General features: G+C 35.0%; 1 protein-coding gene across 4 annotated transcripts in view; it reads left to right on the top strand.

Moving 5' to 3' along the window:
• Positions 1 to 15,241, top strand: part of LOC127702509 (E3 ubiquitin-protein ligase rnf213-alpha-like) — a 333,395-nt gene that overhangs the window by 217,285 nt on the left and 100,869 nt on the right. For all 4 annotated transcript variants that reach the window (XM_052206722.1, XM_052206719.1, XM_052206721.1 and 1 more), the window contains 3 exons: positions 11,256 to 11,521; positions 13,474 to 13,642; positions 14,519 to 14,661. In XM_052206722.1, the coding sequence (XP_052062682.1) occupies positions 11,256 to 11,521; positions 13,474 to 13,642; positions 14,519 to 14,661 (578 nt within the window). The remainder of the gene's footprint in view (positions 1 to 11,255; positions 11,522 to 13,473; positions 13,643 to 14,518; positions 14,662 to 15,241) is intronic.

Raw genomic sequence — 15,241 nt, forward strand, 5'->3', positions numbered from 1 at the left:
ATATGTATGGAGGAGATCTGAGTTAGACTACTACATCATTGAGTCTATGCCACTATTAGCTAGTGATACAGATGTACAAGTTAAAGAGGTAAGACCACTGTTAGCTATAGATATGTATGGAGAAGATCTGAGTTGGACTACTACATCATCGAGTCTATGCCACTATTAGCTAGGGATACAGATGTACAAGTTAAAGAGGTAAGGCCACTGTTAGCTATAGATATGTATGGAGAAGATCTGAGTTAGACTACTACATCATTGAGTCTATGCCACTATTAGCTAGGGATACAGATGTACATGTTAAAGAGGTAAGACCACTGTTAGCTATAGATATGTATGGAGAAGATCTGAGTTAGACTACTACATCATTGAGTCTATGCCTCTATTAGCTAGGGATACAGATGTACAAGTTAAAGAGGTAAGGCCACTGTTAGCTATAGATATGTATGGAGAAGATCTGAGTTCGACTACTACATCATCGAGTCTATGCCACTATTAGCTAGAGATACAGATGTACAAGTTAAAGAGGTAAGGCCACTGTTAGCTATAGATATGTATGGAGGAGATCTGAGTTAGACTACTACATCATTGAGTCTATGCCACTATTAGCTAGAGATACAGATGTACAAGTTAAAGAGGTAAGGCCACTGTTAGCTATAAATATGTATGGAGAAGATCTGAGTTAGACTACTACATCATTGAGTCTATGCCACTATTAGCTAGGGATACAGATGTACAAGTTAAAGAGGTAAGACCACTGTTAGCTATAGATATGTATGGAGAAGATCTGAGTTAGACTACTACTTCATTGAGTCTATGCCACTATTAGCTAGAGATACAGATGTACAAGTTAGAGAGGTAAGGCCACTGTTAGCTATAGATATGTATGGAGAAGATCTGAGTTAGACTACTACATCATCGAGTCTATGCCACTATTAGCTAGAGATACAGATGTACAAGTTAAAGAGGTAAGACCACTGTTAGCTATAGATATGTATGGAGAAGATCTGAGTTAGACTACTACATCATTGAGTCTATGCCACTATTAGCTAGAGATACAGATGTACAAGTTAGAGAGGTAAGGCCACTGTTAGCTATAGATATGTATGGAGAAGATCTGAGTTAGACTACTACATCATTGAGTCTATGCCACTATTAGCTAGAGATACAGATGTACAAGTTAGAGAGGTAAGGCCACTGTTAGCTATAGATATGTATGGAGAAGATCTGAGTTAGACTACTACATCATCAAGTCTATGCCACTATTAGCTAGGGATACAGATGTACAAGTTAAAGAGGTAAGACCACTGTTAGCTATAGATATGTATGGAGAAGATCTGAGTTAGACTACTACATCATTGAGTCTATGCCACTACTAGCTAGGGATACAGATGTACAAGTTAAAGAGGTAAGGCCACTGTTAGCTATAGATATGTATGGAGAAGATCTGAGTTAGACTACTACATCATCGAGTCTATGCCACTATTAGCTAGGGATACAGATGTACATGTTAAAGAGGTAAGGCCACTGTTAGCTATAGATATGTATGGAGAAGATCTGAGTTAGACTACTACATCATTGAGTCTATGCCACTATTAGCTAGGGATACAGATGTACGTGTTAAAGAGGTAAGGCCACTGTTAGCTATAGATATGTATGGAGGAGATCTGAGTTAGACTACTACATCATTGAGTCTATGCCACTATTAGCTAGGGATACAGATGTACAAGTTAAAGAGGTAAGACCACTGTTAGCTATAGATATGTATGGAGAAGATCTGAGTTAGACTACTACATCATTGAGTCTATGCCACTATTAGCTAGGGATACAGATGTACAAGTTAAAGAGGTAAGACCACTGTTAGCTATAGATATGTATGGAGAAGATCTGAGTTAGACTACTACTTCATTGAGTCTATGCCACTATTAGCTAGAGATACAGATGTACAAGTTAGAGAGGTAAGGCCACTGTTAGCTATAGATATGTATGGAGAAGATCTGAGTTAGACTACTACATCATCGAGTCTATGCCACTATTAGCTAGAGATACAGATTTACAAGTTAAAGAGGTAAGACCACTGTTAGCTATAGATATGTATGGAGAAGATCTGAGTTAGACTACTACATCATTGAGTCTATGCCACTATTAGCTAGAGATACAGATGTACAAGTTAGAGAGGTAAGGCCACTGTTAGCTATAGATATGTATGGAGAAGATCTGAGTTAGACTACTACATCATTGAGTCTATGCCACTATTAGCTAGAGATACAGATGTACAAGTTAGAGAGGTAAGGCCACTGTTAGCTATAGATATGTATGGAGAAGATCTGAGTTAGACTACTACATCATCGAGTCTATGCCACTATTAGCTAGGGATACAGATGTACAAGTTAAAGAGGTAAGACCACTGTTAGCTATAGATATGTATGGAGAAGATCTGAGTTAGACTACTACATCATTGAGTCTATGCCACTACTAGCTAGGGATACAGATGTACAAGTTAAAGAGGTAAGGCCACTGTTAGCTATAGATATGTATGGAGAAGATCTGAGTTAGACTACTACATCATCGAGTCTATGCCACTATTAGCTAGGGATACAGATGTACATGTTAAAGAGGTAAGGCCACTGTTAGCTATAGATATGTATGGAGAAGATCTGAGTTAGACTACTACATCATTGAGTCTATGCCACTATTAGCTAGAGATACAGATGTACAAGTTAAAGAGGTAAGATCACTGTTAGCTATAGATATGTATGGAGAAGATCTGAGTTAGACTACTACATCATTGAGTCTATGCCACTATTAGCTAGGGATACAGATGTACATGTTAAAGAGGTAAGGCCACTGTTAGCTATAGATATGTATGGAGGAGATCTGAGTTAGACTACTACATCATTGAGTCTATGCCACTATTAGCTAGGGATACAAATGTACAAGTTAAAGAGGTAAGGCCACTGTTAGCTATAGATATGTATGGAGAAGATCTGAGTTAGACTACTACATCATTGAGTCTATGCCACTATTAGCTAGGGATACAGATGTACATGTTAAAGAGGTAAGATCAGTGTTAGCTATAGATATGTATGGAGGAGATCTGAGTTAGACTACTACATCATTGAGTCTATGCCACTATTAGCTAGGGATACAGATGTACAAGTTAAAGAGGTAAGACCACTGTTAGCTATAGATATGTATGGAGAAGATCTGAGTTGGACTACTACATCATTGAGTCTATGCCACTATTAGCTAGAGATACAGATGTACATGTTAAAGAGGTAAGGCCACTGTTAGCTATAGATATGTATGGAGAAGATCTGAGTTAGACTACTACATCATTGAGTCTATGCCACTATTAGCTAGAGATACAGATGTACAAGTTAAAGAGGTAAGGCCACTGTTAGCTATAGATATGTATGGAGAAGATCTGAGTTAGACTACTACATCATTGAGTCTATGCCACTATTAGCTAGGGATACAGATGTACATGTTAAAGAGGTAAGGCCACTGTTAGCTATAGATATGTATGGAGAAGATCTTAGTTAGACTACTACATCATCGAGTCTATGCCACTATTAGCTAGGGATACAGATGTACAATTTAAAGAGGTAAGGCCACTGTTAGCTATAGATATGTATGGAGGAGGTCTGAGTTGGACTACTACATCATTGAGTCTATGCCACTATTAGCTAGGGATACAGATGTACAAGTTAAAGAGGTAAGACCACTGTTAGCTATAGATATGTATGGAGAAGATCTGAGTTGGACTACTACATCATTGAGTCTATGCCACTATTAGCTAGAGATACAGATGTACATGTTAAAGAGGTAAGGCCACTGTTAGCTATAGATATGTATGGAGAAGATCTGAGTTAGACTACTACATCATTGAGTCTATGCCACTATTAGCTAGAGATACAGATGTACAAGTTAAAGAGGTAAGGCCACTGTTAGCTATAGATATGTATGGAGAAGATCTGAGTTAGACTACTACATCATTGAGTCTATGCCACTATTAGCTAGGGATACAGATGTACATGTTAAAGAGGTAAGGCCACTGTTAGCTATAGATATGTATGGAGAAGATCTGAGTTAGACTACTACATCATCGAGTCTATGCCACTATTAGCTAGGGATACAGATGTACAATTTAAAGAGGTAAGGCCACTGTTAGCTATAGATATGTATGGAGGAGGTCTGAGTTGGACTACTACATCATTGAGTCTATGCCACTATTAGCTAGGGATACAGATGTACAAGTTAAAGAGGTAAGACCACTGTTAGCTATAGATATGTATGGAGGAGATCTGAGTTAGACTACTACATCATTGAGTCTATGCCACTATTAGCTAGGGATACAGATGTACAAGTTAAAGAGGTAAGGCCACTGTTAGCTATAGATATGTATGGAGAAGATCTGAGTTAGACTACTACATCATTGAGTCTATGCCACTATTAGCTAGGGATACAGAAGTACAAGTTAAAGAGGTAAGGCCACTGTTAGCTATAGATATGTATGGAGAAGATCTGAGTTAGACTACTACATCATCGAGTCTATGCCACTATTAGCTAGAGATACAGATGTACATGTTAACGAGGTAAGGCCACTGTTAGCTATAGATATGTATGGAGAAGATCTGAGTTAGACTACTACATCATCGAGTCTATGCCACTATTAGCTAGAGATACAGATGTACAAGTTAAAGAGGTAAGGCCACTGTTAGCTATAGATATGTATGGAGGAGATCTGAGTTAGACTACTACATCATTGAGTCTATGCCACTATTAGCTAGGGATACAGATGTACAAGTTAAAGAGGTAAGGCCACTGTTAGCTATAGATATGTATGGAGAAGATCTGAGTTAGACTACTACATCATCGAGTCTATGCCACTATTAGCTAGGGATACAGATGTACATGTTAAAGAGGTAAGACCACTGTTAGCTATAGATATGTATGGAGGAGATCTGAGTTAGACTACTACATCATTGAGTCTATGCCACTATTAGCTAGAGATACAGATGTACATGTTAAAGAGGTAAGGCTACTGTTAGCTATAGATATGTATGGAGGAGATCTGAGTTAGACTACTACATCATTGAGTCTATGCCACTATTAGCTAGGGATACAGATGTACAAGTTAAAGAGGTAAGACCACTGTTAGCTATAGATATGTATGGAGAAGATCTGAGTTAGACTACTACATCATTGAGTCTATGCCACTATTAGCTAGAGATAAAGATGTACAAGTTAAAGAGGTAAGGCCACTGTTAGCTATAGATATGTATGGAGAAGATCTGAGTTAGACTACTACATCATTGAGTCTATGCCACTATTAGCTAGAGATACAGATGTACAAGTTAAAGAGGTAAGGCCACTGTTAGCTATAGATATGTATGGAGAAGATCTGAGTTAGACTACTACATCATTGAGTCTATGCCACTATTAGCTAGGGATACAGATGTACAAGTTAAAGAGGTAAGACCACTGTTAGCTATAGATATGTATGGAGAAGATCTGAGTTAGACTACTACATCATTGAGTCTATGCCACTATTAGCTAGGGATACAGATGTACAAGTTAAAGAGGTAAGGCCACTGTTAGCTATAGATATGTATGGAGAAGATCTGAGTTAGACTACTACATCATCGAGTCTATGCCACTATTAGCTAGAGATACAGATGTACATGTTAAAGGGAAATCACACTATTTATACTACTAATAATAATTCATTGAAATTTTGCATGTAGACAGATCATACGTATTACGATATTTTAGGCGAAAAAAAAATTGGGGTCACCGATGTTGTTTTCGAGATATGACGTCATCAAAACTTACAGAATCGAGTTATAACGAAATATAGAAATAGCGCTCTAAATTTCTAAAAAAAGACAAACTTATTAAAAAACGTTGTTTAACCGGAATAACAAATACAGTCGAATGTAACTTGTACCTTATGAGCATTTATTTGTCTCGGTTTCCTTATTTTTGAAGGCCTTTGAACAGTTCCTGCCATTTTTAATTGCTATTTATAATAGATTTTTCTTGAAATAAAAAAAATCTACTAATGTTTTTCCCTTCAAACTTCTGCATAAGTTGCAGCTTCAGGGAAGATTTTAAAAGCATAAATAAAAAAGGGGGGTCACCGATGTTTTAAGTCCGCTAAAACGGATATAATCTTATTATTGAATTTTGGCGGGAACTATAATAACCTTTTCAGTTTTACGTTATAGAATGACGTTGCTGGCATAACAGCATTTCTTGCAACGCTTGGGTGGAATTAAACCTTTTCATTACAAAATATAATATCATTTTTTAACATTTTTTAAGGTATTTTGATAATTCATTGATATTTTTATCAATCTATCAAATCGTTAAACATAGATACAATAACAGTTTATTATAATGTAATTGTCAAAGTTGAAGTCATCTCATTTTTTTAATTGCATTTGTTGTATGGGGAAAACGAATGTTTGCCTCATGCCGTATTATAGAAATAATTTTCGGCTTCCAGATAAAGAATCTTCTACCTCGGAAGACTGAGGGTATCCGTGCTGAAAAGAACACTTTCCTTTTAGACTGCAGGCAGAATAATTTCACTAGCTTGTCCATACGCACCGGGAAGATAAAATCTGAAATGCCGTGTTAAAAATGCCACAAATTCAGCACGTTAAGAGAAACCTATTTTCGGTAGGAATTTAAAATTGGCTAACATTTCCGTAATAACACAACGCTTCATAATTTCTTCGAACTGTGGAAACCAAATTTTTTTCTGGGTTCTATCATCCCGCATCCATTTTTCATACATCGTTTCATGTTCATTGTACCAGAGACATTGTATTATATGTCTCTGATTGTACATAATATGTTCAATGTTCATTGCCTGTGTATTAAAACTTTATGTATTACGTATATTTTATTACCGTTCGATTAATCGCTCAACTTTGGTATGTTATGAGAAATACAATGCATCTGATAATTTAGAGTTAATTGACAATAAAATACACATCGCCATATTGATATCGGGAACATATAATGTTCCCAGTTGATATGTAATAAAAAAATTCGTAACGGTTCCGCGGAACCCAGTGTCTAGCCTACTTTTGCTATTGTCTATGTTTTCAGTGTGATAGGGGAATGCACATAATTGATACAGTTAATGAAATGGTTTATGAATATAATAAATGTTTTAAAAACTTCAACTGCAGACTCTATGTAATGTTAACTGGAAGAAAAACTAAGTCCATTTATAAGTAATATACGGAAAAACAGGAAATAAATTTTTACAAAATTTCCTTCTAAATACTAGCTTTTGATCATAAACAAGCTTCTGTCCAAGTTTGGTACAAATCCAGGATAGTTTAAGAAAGTTATTAAAAATTTTAAAACTTTAACCACAGAGTGAATGTTAAATGTTAACTGGCAGAAAAAGTAAGTCCATTTATAAGTAAAATACGGATAATCAGGATTTTTTTTTTTTACAAAATTTACTTCTGGATACTATCTTATGATCATAAACAAGCTTCTGTCCAAGTTTGGTAGAAATCCAGGATAGTTTAAGAAAGTTATTAAAATTTCAAAAACTTTAACCACAGAGTGAATATTTGTGGACGCCGCCGCCGCCAACGACGACGGAATGTAGGATCGCTATGTCTCGCTTTTGCGACAAAAGTCACAGGCTCGACAAAAATCTTTTAATTTGTAATAAACGGATCTAGTTTTTTTCTTGTTCTGCTATACATCTATCCGTGTTTCTGTGGACATGTTGATATATTTTATCTAACTCTAGTTTTTTGTCGAGCCTTCGACTTTAGTCGAAAAAGCGAGACATAGCGATCCTACATTCCGTCGTCGGCGTCGTCGTCGTCGTCATCGTCGCCGGCGGCGGCGTCCACAAATATTCACTCTGTGGTTAAAGTTTTTGAAGTTTTAATAACTTTCTTAAACTATCCTGGATTTCTACCAAACTTGGACAGAAGCTTGTTTATGATCATAAGATAGTATCCAGAAGTAAATTTTGTAAAAATAAAATTCCTGTTTTTCCATATTTGACTTATAAATGGACTTAGTTTTTCTGCCAGGAAACAATACAGTCACTCTGTGGTTAGAGTTTTTAAATTTTTAATAACTTTCTTAAACTATCCTGGATTCGTACCAAACTTGGTCAGAAGCTTGTTTATGATCAAAAGATAGTATCCAGAAGTAAATTTTGTAAAACCAAAATCTATTTTTTCCGTATTTTACTTATAAATTGACTTAGTTTTTCTGCCAGGAAACATTACATTCACTCTGTGGTTAAAGTTTTTAAGATTTTAATAACTTTCTTAAACTATCCTGGATATTTATCAAACTTGGACAGAAGCTTGTTTATGATCAAAAGCTTGTATCTCGAAGGAAATTTTGTCAAAATTTTGTACCTGTTTATCCGTATTTTACTTATAAATGGACTTAGTTTTTCTTCCATGTAACATTACATACAGTATGCAGTTAAAGTTTTTAAAACATTTATTAGATCCATAAACTATCCTAGATTTATACCAAACTTGGACAGAAGCTTCTTACAATCAAAAGATAGTATCGAGAGGAATATTTTTATTGATTTTTTTCCTCATTTTTGTTGAGCCTGCGATTAACAGCAAAAGTAGGCGAGACACTGGGTTCCGTGGAACCTTTACGAATTTTTTTATCAGATGACAAATGAGAGTGTGGATAACCTTTGAGGTAGAATAAGAGTTCGAGTTCCAGCTAAATTTTGAGTGAAAGTTCCAGTTTTATTTTTAGTTCGAATGTTAATTCGAGTAAGAGTTCTAGTTAAAGCCCGAGTTCCACTTAGAGAGTTATACTGTAAGATAGAATAAATTCTGGTAAGAGTAAAAATTTTGAGATCCGATGAAATTAAAAGAAGATTGCAGTTTCTATACATTTTCTGTTGGTGCACCTCTCTTTCTTGAATTGTATATTCTTTTATCACATTTATGTTTAGTATGGTATAGCCTATACACTGATTAATGATAGGTAATTAGAAAATAACTGATTGATTGTGTGTGCCACTTTCAGCACTCTGCTATATCATGTTGGTCATTTTTTTTAAAGAACCAAGGTATCAAGAGTAAATCAGCTACCTTTGTATTAAACAAATGGTTGTCCTTTACAGTCATGATCGGAATCTGACAATCTCCCTATATCACTGTTTGTTGACATGCAAGTGATCACATTGAGTGATCTGATCACGAACCTACATCTAAACTACTATTTTTTGTTTTGTTTTTGTTTTTTTCTTGATTTTTGCAAAACTTTCAGTGGCAAATATTACATGAATATCAGCACAAATTTTTTTTCTATATGAGATGAATACTCTTTCACAAGACGGACCTTAATGTGATGGTTACAGTTTAGCACTCTGAAATACATGTTTCTCTACATAAATACATGTGTGTGTGTGTTAAATATTTCTCTTGTAGGAGACTTGTAAAGCCAAATATACAGTGTGGATTTTTTGTTGTTGTAGGCAGTACGGTCATCAATAGGACAAAAATAACAAGGCATAGTGTTTGATATTCCCAGATTGCTCTGACGTCTAGCGGCCTTATTTTTTAATTTGCTGGTCGTACAGTTCGCTATAATTGACAGTTTGAAGAAATACTACAAAATATGATTTTTTTTGTGCCCAAATTATGTAAGCCTGTACAAAGAATTAAAGGAAGATTGAGTATAATGTACTATATAATACGGTGCTAAATTTACTTTGATTTCGACAGCCAGCAACCGATGTAAAATTGTGTATGCTTCTTTTACAGTGATGTTTAACTGCATGGCGTTATTCTTAAATAACGTTTGATATTTCAACAAATATGATTACTCTACGAATCACTCGTGTCCATGTGTTTGTGCCCCCCCCCCCCCCCCCCCCCCCCGCCTCCCACATACCGCATCGCGACGATACGATGCCAACAGTTGGGTTACACTAATGACAGGACAATTGCCCGTATTGACCGGATGATATATAAATAGTCAGAACTTTTTTGTTATTTGATAGATTATTTTAATATTTGAAGACCTTAGAAATACTAGACTATATTTTATGAAAATCTAATAAAAAAAAGTTGACCGGACGGATTTCACACTCACTGGTGTACGCTTTACATATATTGAACTGATCGACAAAAAGTGTTACTAGTAATATCTCTTTTGTTTTACAATATTTTTTCATACAACTAAGAAATCTGCGAGATTAATAGTTATCTTATATGAAAATTTAAACTTTATAGTAAAACAAAATGTTTTTCTAAAAAAACAAAGTTGACCGGACGGATTTCACATTTGCCGATGTACGCTTTGATTATACTGAAATGATCGACAAAAAGAGTTATACATATCTCTTTTGTTTTTAAATTTTTTTTTTTCTTCGTGAAACTAAGAAATCTGCGAGATCAATAAATATGTTAATATATGAAAATATAAACTTTACAGTAAATAAAAATAATAATAATAATATCTTTATTTAAAGAGAGTAACTCATTTGAACCCAATCGTAAGGTAATTCATATCAAGACCATATCAAGACCACTTTCGGCTATTTTTTTGCCATACATTTTGTCCGTTTCGAGTAGAATTTTCATCAAAACGTCATTTGCTTTTTCTGCTTTAGTGAACGTCCCTTTGAGCGGGCCGCCATTTTAGAAATTAGCAACCTTTACGACGGACTCGAAAACGGCGACGTCATAATACGGTCACGACACTATAGCGGCGCCGAGAGCGATGCGTATAAACAATAGTGTGATTTCCCTTTAAAGAGGTAAGATCAGTGTTAACTAGGAATATAGATGTACAATAGACCACTATTAAGTAAGGATACATATGTACAAGTCAGATGAGACCACTGTTAGTTAAGGTTACAAACATTCCAGTCAAAGAGATGAGACAACTTTTGCCATGGTGTGGTCATGGCCTTATGAGTTTGAATATCCCTTTGGTAGTCCATCTATCGTTAAGGTATGGATATATATATTTACAAGAAGTAAAACAATTATGATAATGTGATGTTATAATATATAGAAACATACTGTATTTCAAAATTCCCTGTTTGTCAGAATTCTACATGAAATTTGTGGGGCTAACACTGGATACTTATCTTCAAGTCAAAGAGAGGAGACCATATACAAATATACAAGTCTGAGAGGTAACCTAACTTTTAACTGAATGTCTAAATCTTGTTTTCAATTTTAAGAAACTCATGATACCATTTATAATTTCAGGGAAGGAAGCTGAAGTGTTTACACCACTGCCTGGACATTCTACCTCACATTATCTGTAGATCTCCACAGGAAAGTTTAGACATCCTGAGACAGCCTGATGATAATACAATTCGTGATAGATTGTTTGATAATATAGAGTTCAGGAGTAAAACGTTCCAGAGACCATACCAATACCTAAAGAGACTTGACACTAACTGTAAACTTGACAGTGTTAATCCCAGCCAGGCAGAAGGAGATAAAAAGGATTGTTTAGTTGTCTTACTCAGGTAAGGACCAATGCCTTAAGAGACTTGACACTAACTGTAAACTTGACAGTATTAATCCCAGCCAAGCAGAAGGAGATAAAAAGGATTATTTAGTTGTCTTACTCAGGTAAGTACCAATACCTTAAGAGACTTGACAGTGTTAATCCCAGCAAGGCAGAAGGAGATAAAAGGGATTGTTTAGTTGTCTTACTCAGGTAAGTACCAATACCTTAAGAGACTTGACACTAACTGTAAACTTGACAGTGTTAATCCCAGCCAGGCAGAAGGAGATAAAAAGGATTGTTTAATTGTCTTACTCATGTATGTAGCAACACCTAAAGTGACTTGACACTAACTGTAAACTTGACAGTGTTAATCCTAGCCAGGCAGAAGGAGATAAAAGGGATTGTTTAGTTGTCTTACTCAGGTAAGTACCAATGCCTTAAGAGACTTGACACTAACTGTAAACTTGACAGTATTAATCCCAGCCAAGCAGAAGGAGATAAAAAGAATTATTTAGTTGTCTTACTCAGGTAAGTACCAATCCTTAAGAGACTTGACACTAACTGTAAACTTGACAGTGTTAATCCCAGCCAGGCAGAAGGCGATAAAAGGGATTGTTTAGTTGTCTTACTCAGGTAAGTACCAATACCTTAAGAGACTTGATAGTGTTAATCCCAGCCAGGCAGAAGGACAGAAGGAGATAAAAAGGATTGTTTAGTTGTTGTACTCAAGTATGTAGTAATATCCTTGGTTCATTTACATTGAAAGAATCAGGTTTTTATGTTATCTTAAGAATGTTTGGTTGATGACTCATAAACCTGTATGACTCTTATGTATATATAATGTTATAACTAAAATTTTAGAATATGTATGTTGTATTGATCTAGTTTGTGCTTGTATGTTTTTTTTTTTTTTTTTTAAATTTCATATTCTTGCACATCAAGGGTTGGCTGGGTTATAGAAATATTGTCACCCCTGGACTTCTCTCATGTAACAATATAAACCTGTCTGCAGGATGTGTCTATTTGGCTGTGTTGAATTTATAAATAAGCAGTCATGTCCAGTCTGAATGAGGACATCAAAGTGAATGGCCCATGAAGATTGAGTGGTCTGTAGGTGGTCTTTTGCAATGCAAAATATCAGCCCATATCCAACACATCCTCATTTTCAAGTGAAAGTCTAAAATACTTAACAGAAATTACCTATTGTGTTAACATGTTCTCATCCTGAATATGCATGAAATATTCCCAATCTATTGGGAAAAGATATCAAGTTAACTTAAGGACCTCTTATATTTTTCAGACACTGTGGTATAAGAGATCCATCTTGGTCAAAGTTATATCATTTTGATGACTTTTTGTTTTTCAGACACTGTGGTATAAGAGATTCATCTTGGTCAGAGTTATTTCATTTTGAGGACCTTTATATTTTTCAGACACTGTTGTATAAGAGATCCATCTTGGTCAGAGTTATATCATTATGATGACCTTTTTATTTTTCAGACACTGTGGTATAAGAGATTCATCTTGGTCAGAGTTATTTCATTTTGAGGACCTTTATATTTTTCAGACACTGTTGTATAAGAGATCCATCTTGGTCAGAGTTATATCATTATGATGACCTTTAAATTTTCAGACACTGTTGTATAAGATATCCATCTTGGTCAGAGTTATGTCATTATGATGACCTTTTTATTTTTCAGACACTGTGGTATAAGAGATTCATCTTGGTCAGAGTTATTTCATTTTGAGGACCTTTGTATTTTTCAGACACTGTGGTATAAGAGATCCATCTTGGTCAAAGTTATATCATTTTGAGGACCTTTATATTTTTCAGACACTGTTGTATAAGAGATTCATCTTGGTCAGAGTTATATCATTATGATGACCTTTATATTTTTCAGACACTGTGGTATATTAGATCCATCTTGGTCAGAGTTAAATCATTATGATGACCTTTATATTTTTCAGACACTGTGGTATAAGAGATCCATCTTGGTCAGAGTTATATCATTTTGTCAGCTTCCTGAACAAACAGTTACAAGACTTTGAAGTGTCAGCTTTCTGTGGTCCGGCAGCAGTGGAGGATTTACCTGGGTTTTCTAAATTTGTACTCAGATTTTTGATACAGATGTCCAGAGTGAGTATGACAATAAATTCAGCTTACATTTATTCACAAATTTTGTTCAATCTTTTGTAAAAAAGGGAATTATCTGCAAAGTTTATAGGACATTCCTTCTTATTTTCCAAATTTATCTATGTTGGAAATAGCTAAGTTTTATAATTTTGAAAACAATTCAAAATTAATCCCATATTTAATCTTTAATATTTTTTTAAAAAGAATGAAATAACTGTTAGATGATGATGATAATGGAATGCTTTCTAACGTCAAGCGGCATATTTAATGCATATTGGAGACAAGAACATGTTAATGTGATATGAATATTAACACTACTTTGTACTAGACCAACAGGCTTAGCTGGATTTTTAAGGTGCTAGTTCAGAAGGTAGTAGTAGTCTGCTGGAAGACATGTCATGCTACCTGGACACATTATTTTAACAGTGAGCCAACCCATCTTCCTCTTAAATGCTGCATGCTTAGCAGAGAAGCAGCAAATTTGGAATAGGCTCCATTTATGTTGTAATTTTCAGTTCCAAATACTGTAGAAACATTAATTTTCGTGGGGTTAAAATTTCGTGGTTTTGTCTCTATATAAGATTTCATGGGGATTTAATTCCGTGGTTTCCAGTATTTAGAAGTGATCTTATATTTAGGTTAAATTTTCGAGGAGGTTTTAATTTTGTGGATATATTCTTTCCACGAAATAAACGAAATTAAATCCTCCACGAAAATTTCTGCTTTTACAGTACATGTGCCACGGGTTTAGATTAAGTAAGTACTTGCAGAGAATAAATTAAAAAAACGCCCCACATTTTAGTAGAAATTTATTTAGAAATTTGAATTAAACAGTGTTCAAACATTAATAGATAAAATAAATTGCTTGCATACTTTCAGGATTTTTCTACCAGATCCTTAGAAGTGAGTGAAGAATCTCCAATACACCTGTTACAGAGACAGATTAGTCAGGGCGATGGAGAGGAGGAGGGGGATGTTGATGTTGTACAACAATACAAAATGAGAAGAACATGGGAAACTAGGTAAAAGAGAGCCGAAAGATACCAAAGGGACATTCAAACTTATAAGTCAAAAATAAACTGACAACGCCAATCAATAATAAAAAAAGATTTCGGAACATTTGCTAGATAGTGCGATAGTAAATAAAAACACTTGTAGTCTTTTTTTTAACTTCAATATAACCCTAGGTCTAAGGTTAGTTAAACTGCCATATATATTAAGTAAGTGCATTGCTGGAAATGTGAAATTGATATCTACCAGCTTCAGAAACAAAAGGTAGGACTTGCCATGCTTATCTTGGAGGATGTTTCAAAGTTAATACAGATATATTTTTTTTTTATTTCCAGTACTGCAAGAATGAAGTTTTTATTCTGCAATTTATTGAGGGATGCTTAAAATGCATTTTTAGCTCACCTGCCCTTAAAAGACTATGTGATTATTTTCCATCACTATTCGTGCATTGTTGTCATCGTCCATCTTCTATCCGTCATAGAAAACTTTTTAAAAAATCTTCTCCTCTGAAACTACTGGGCCAAGTGTTACAAAAAGTTACCTTAAAGTTCCTTTTGGGTATCTAGTTCGAAAATTGTATCCCAGGATTTG

The sequence above is a fragment of the Mytilus californianus genome, unplaced genomic scaffold, assembly GCF_021869535.1.
Source record: "Mytilus californianus isolate M0D057914Y unplaced genomic scaffold, xbMytCali1.0.p SCAF_5, whole genome shotgun sequence".
Lineage (NCBI taxonomy): Eukaryota > Metazoa > Mollusca > Bivalvia > Mytilida > Mytilidae > Mytilus > Mytilus californianus.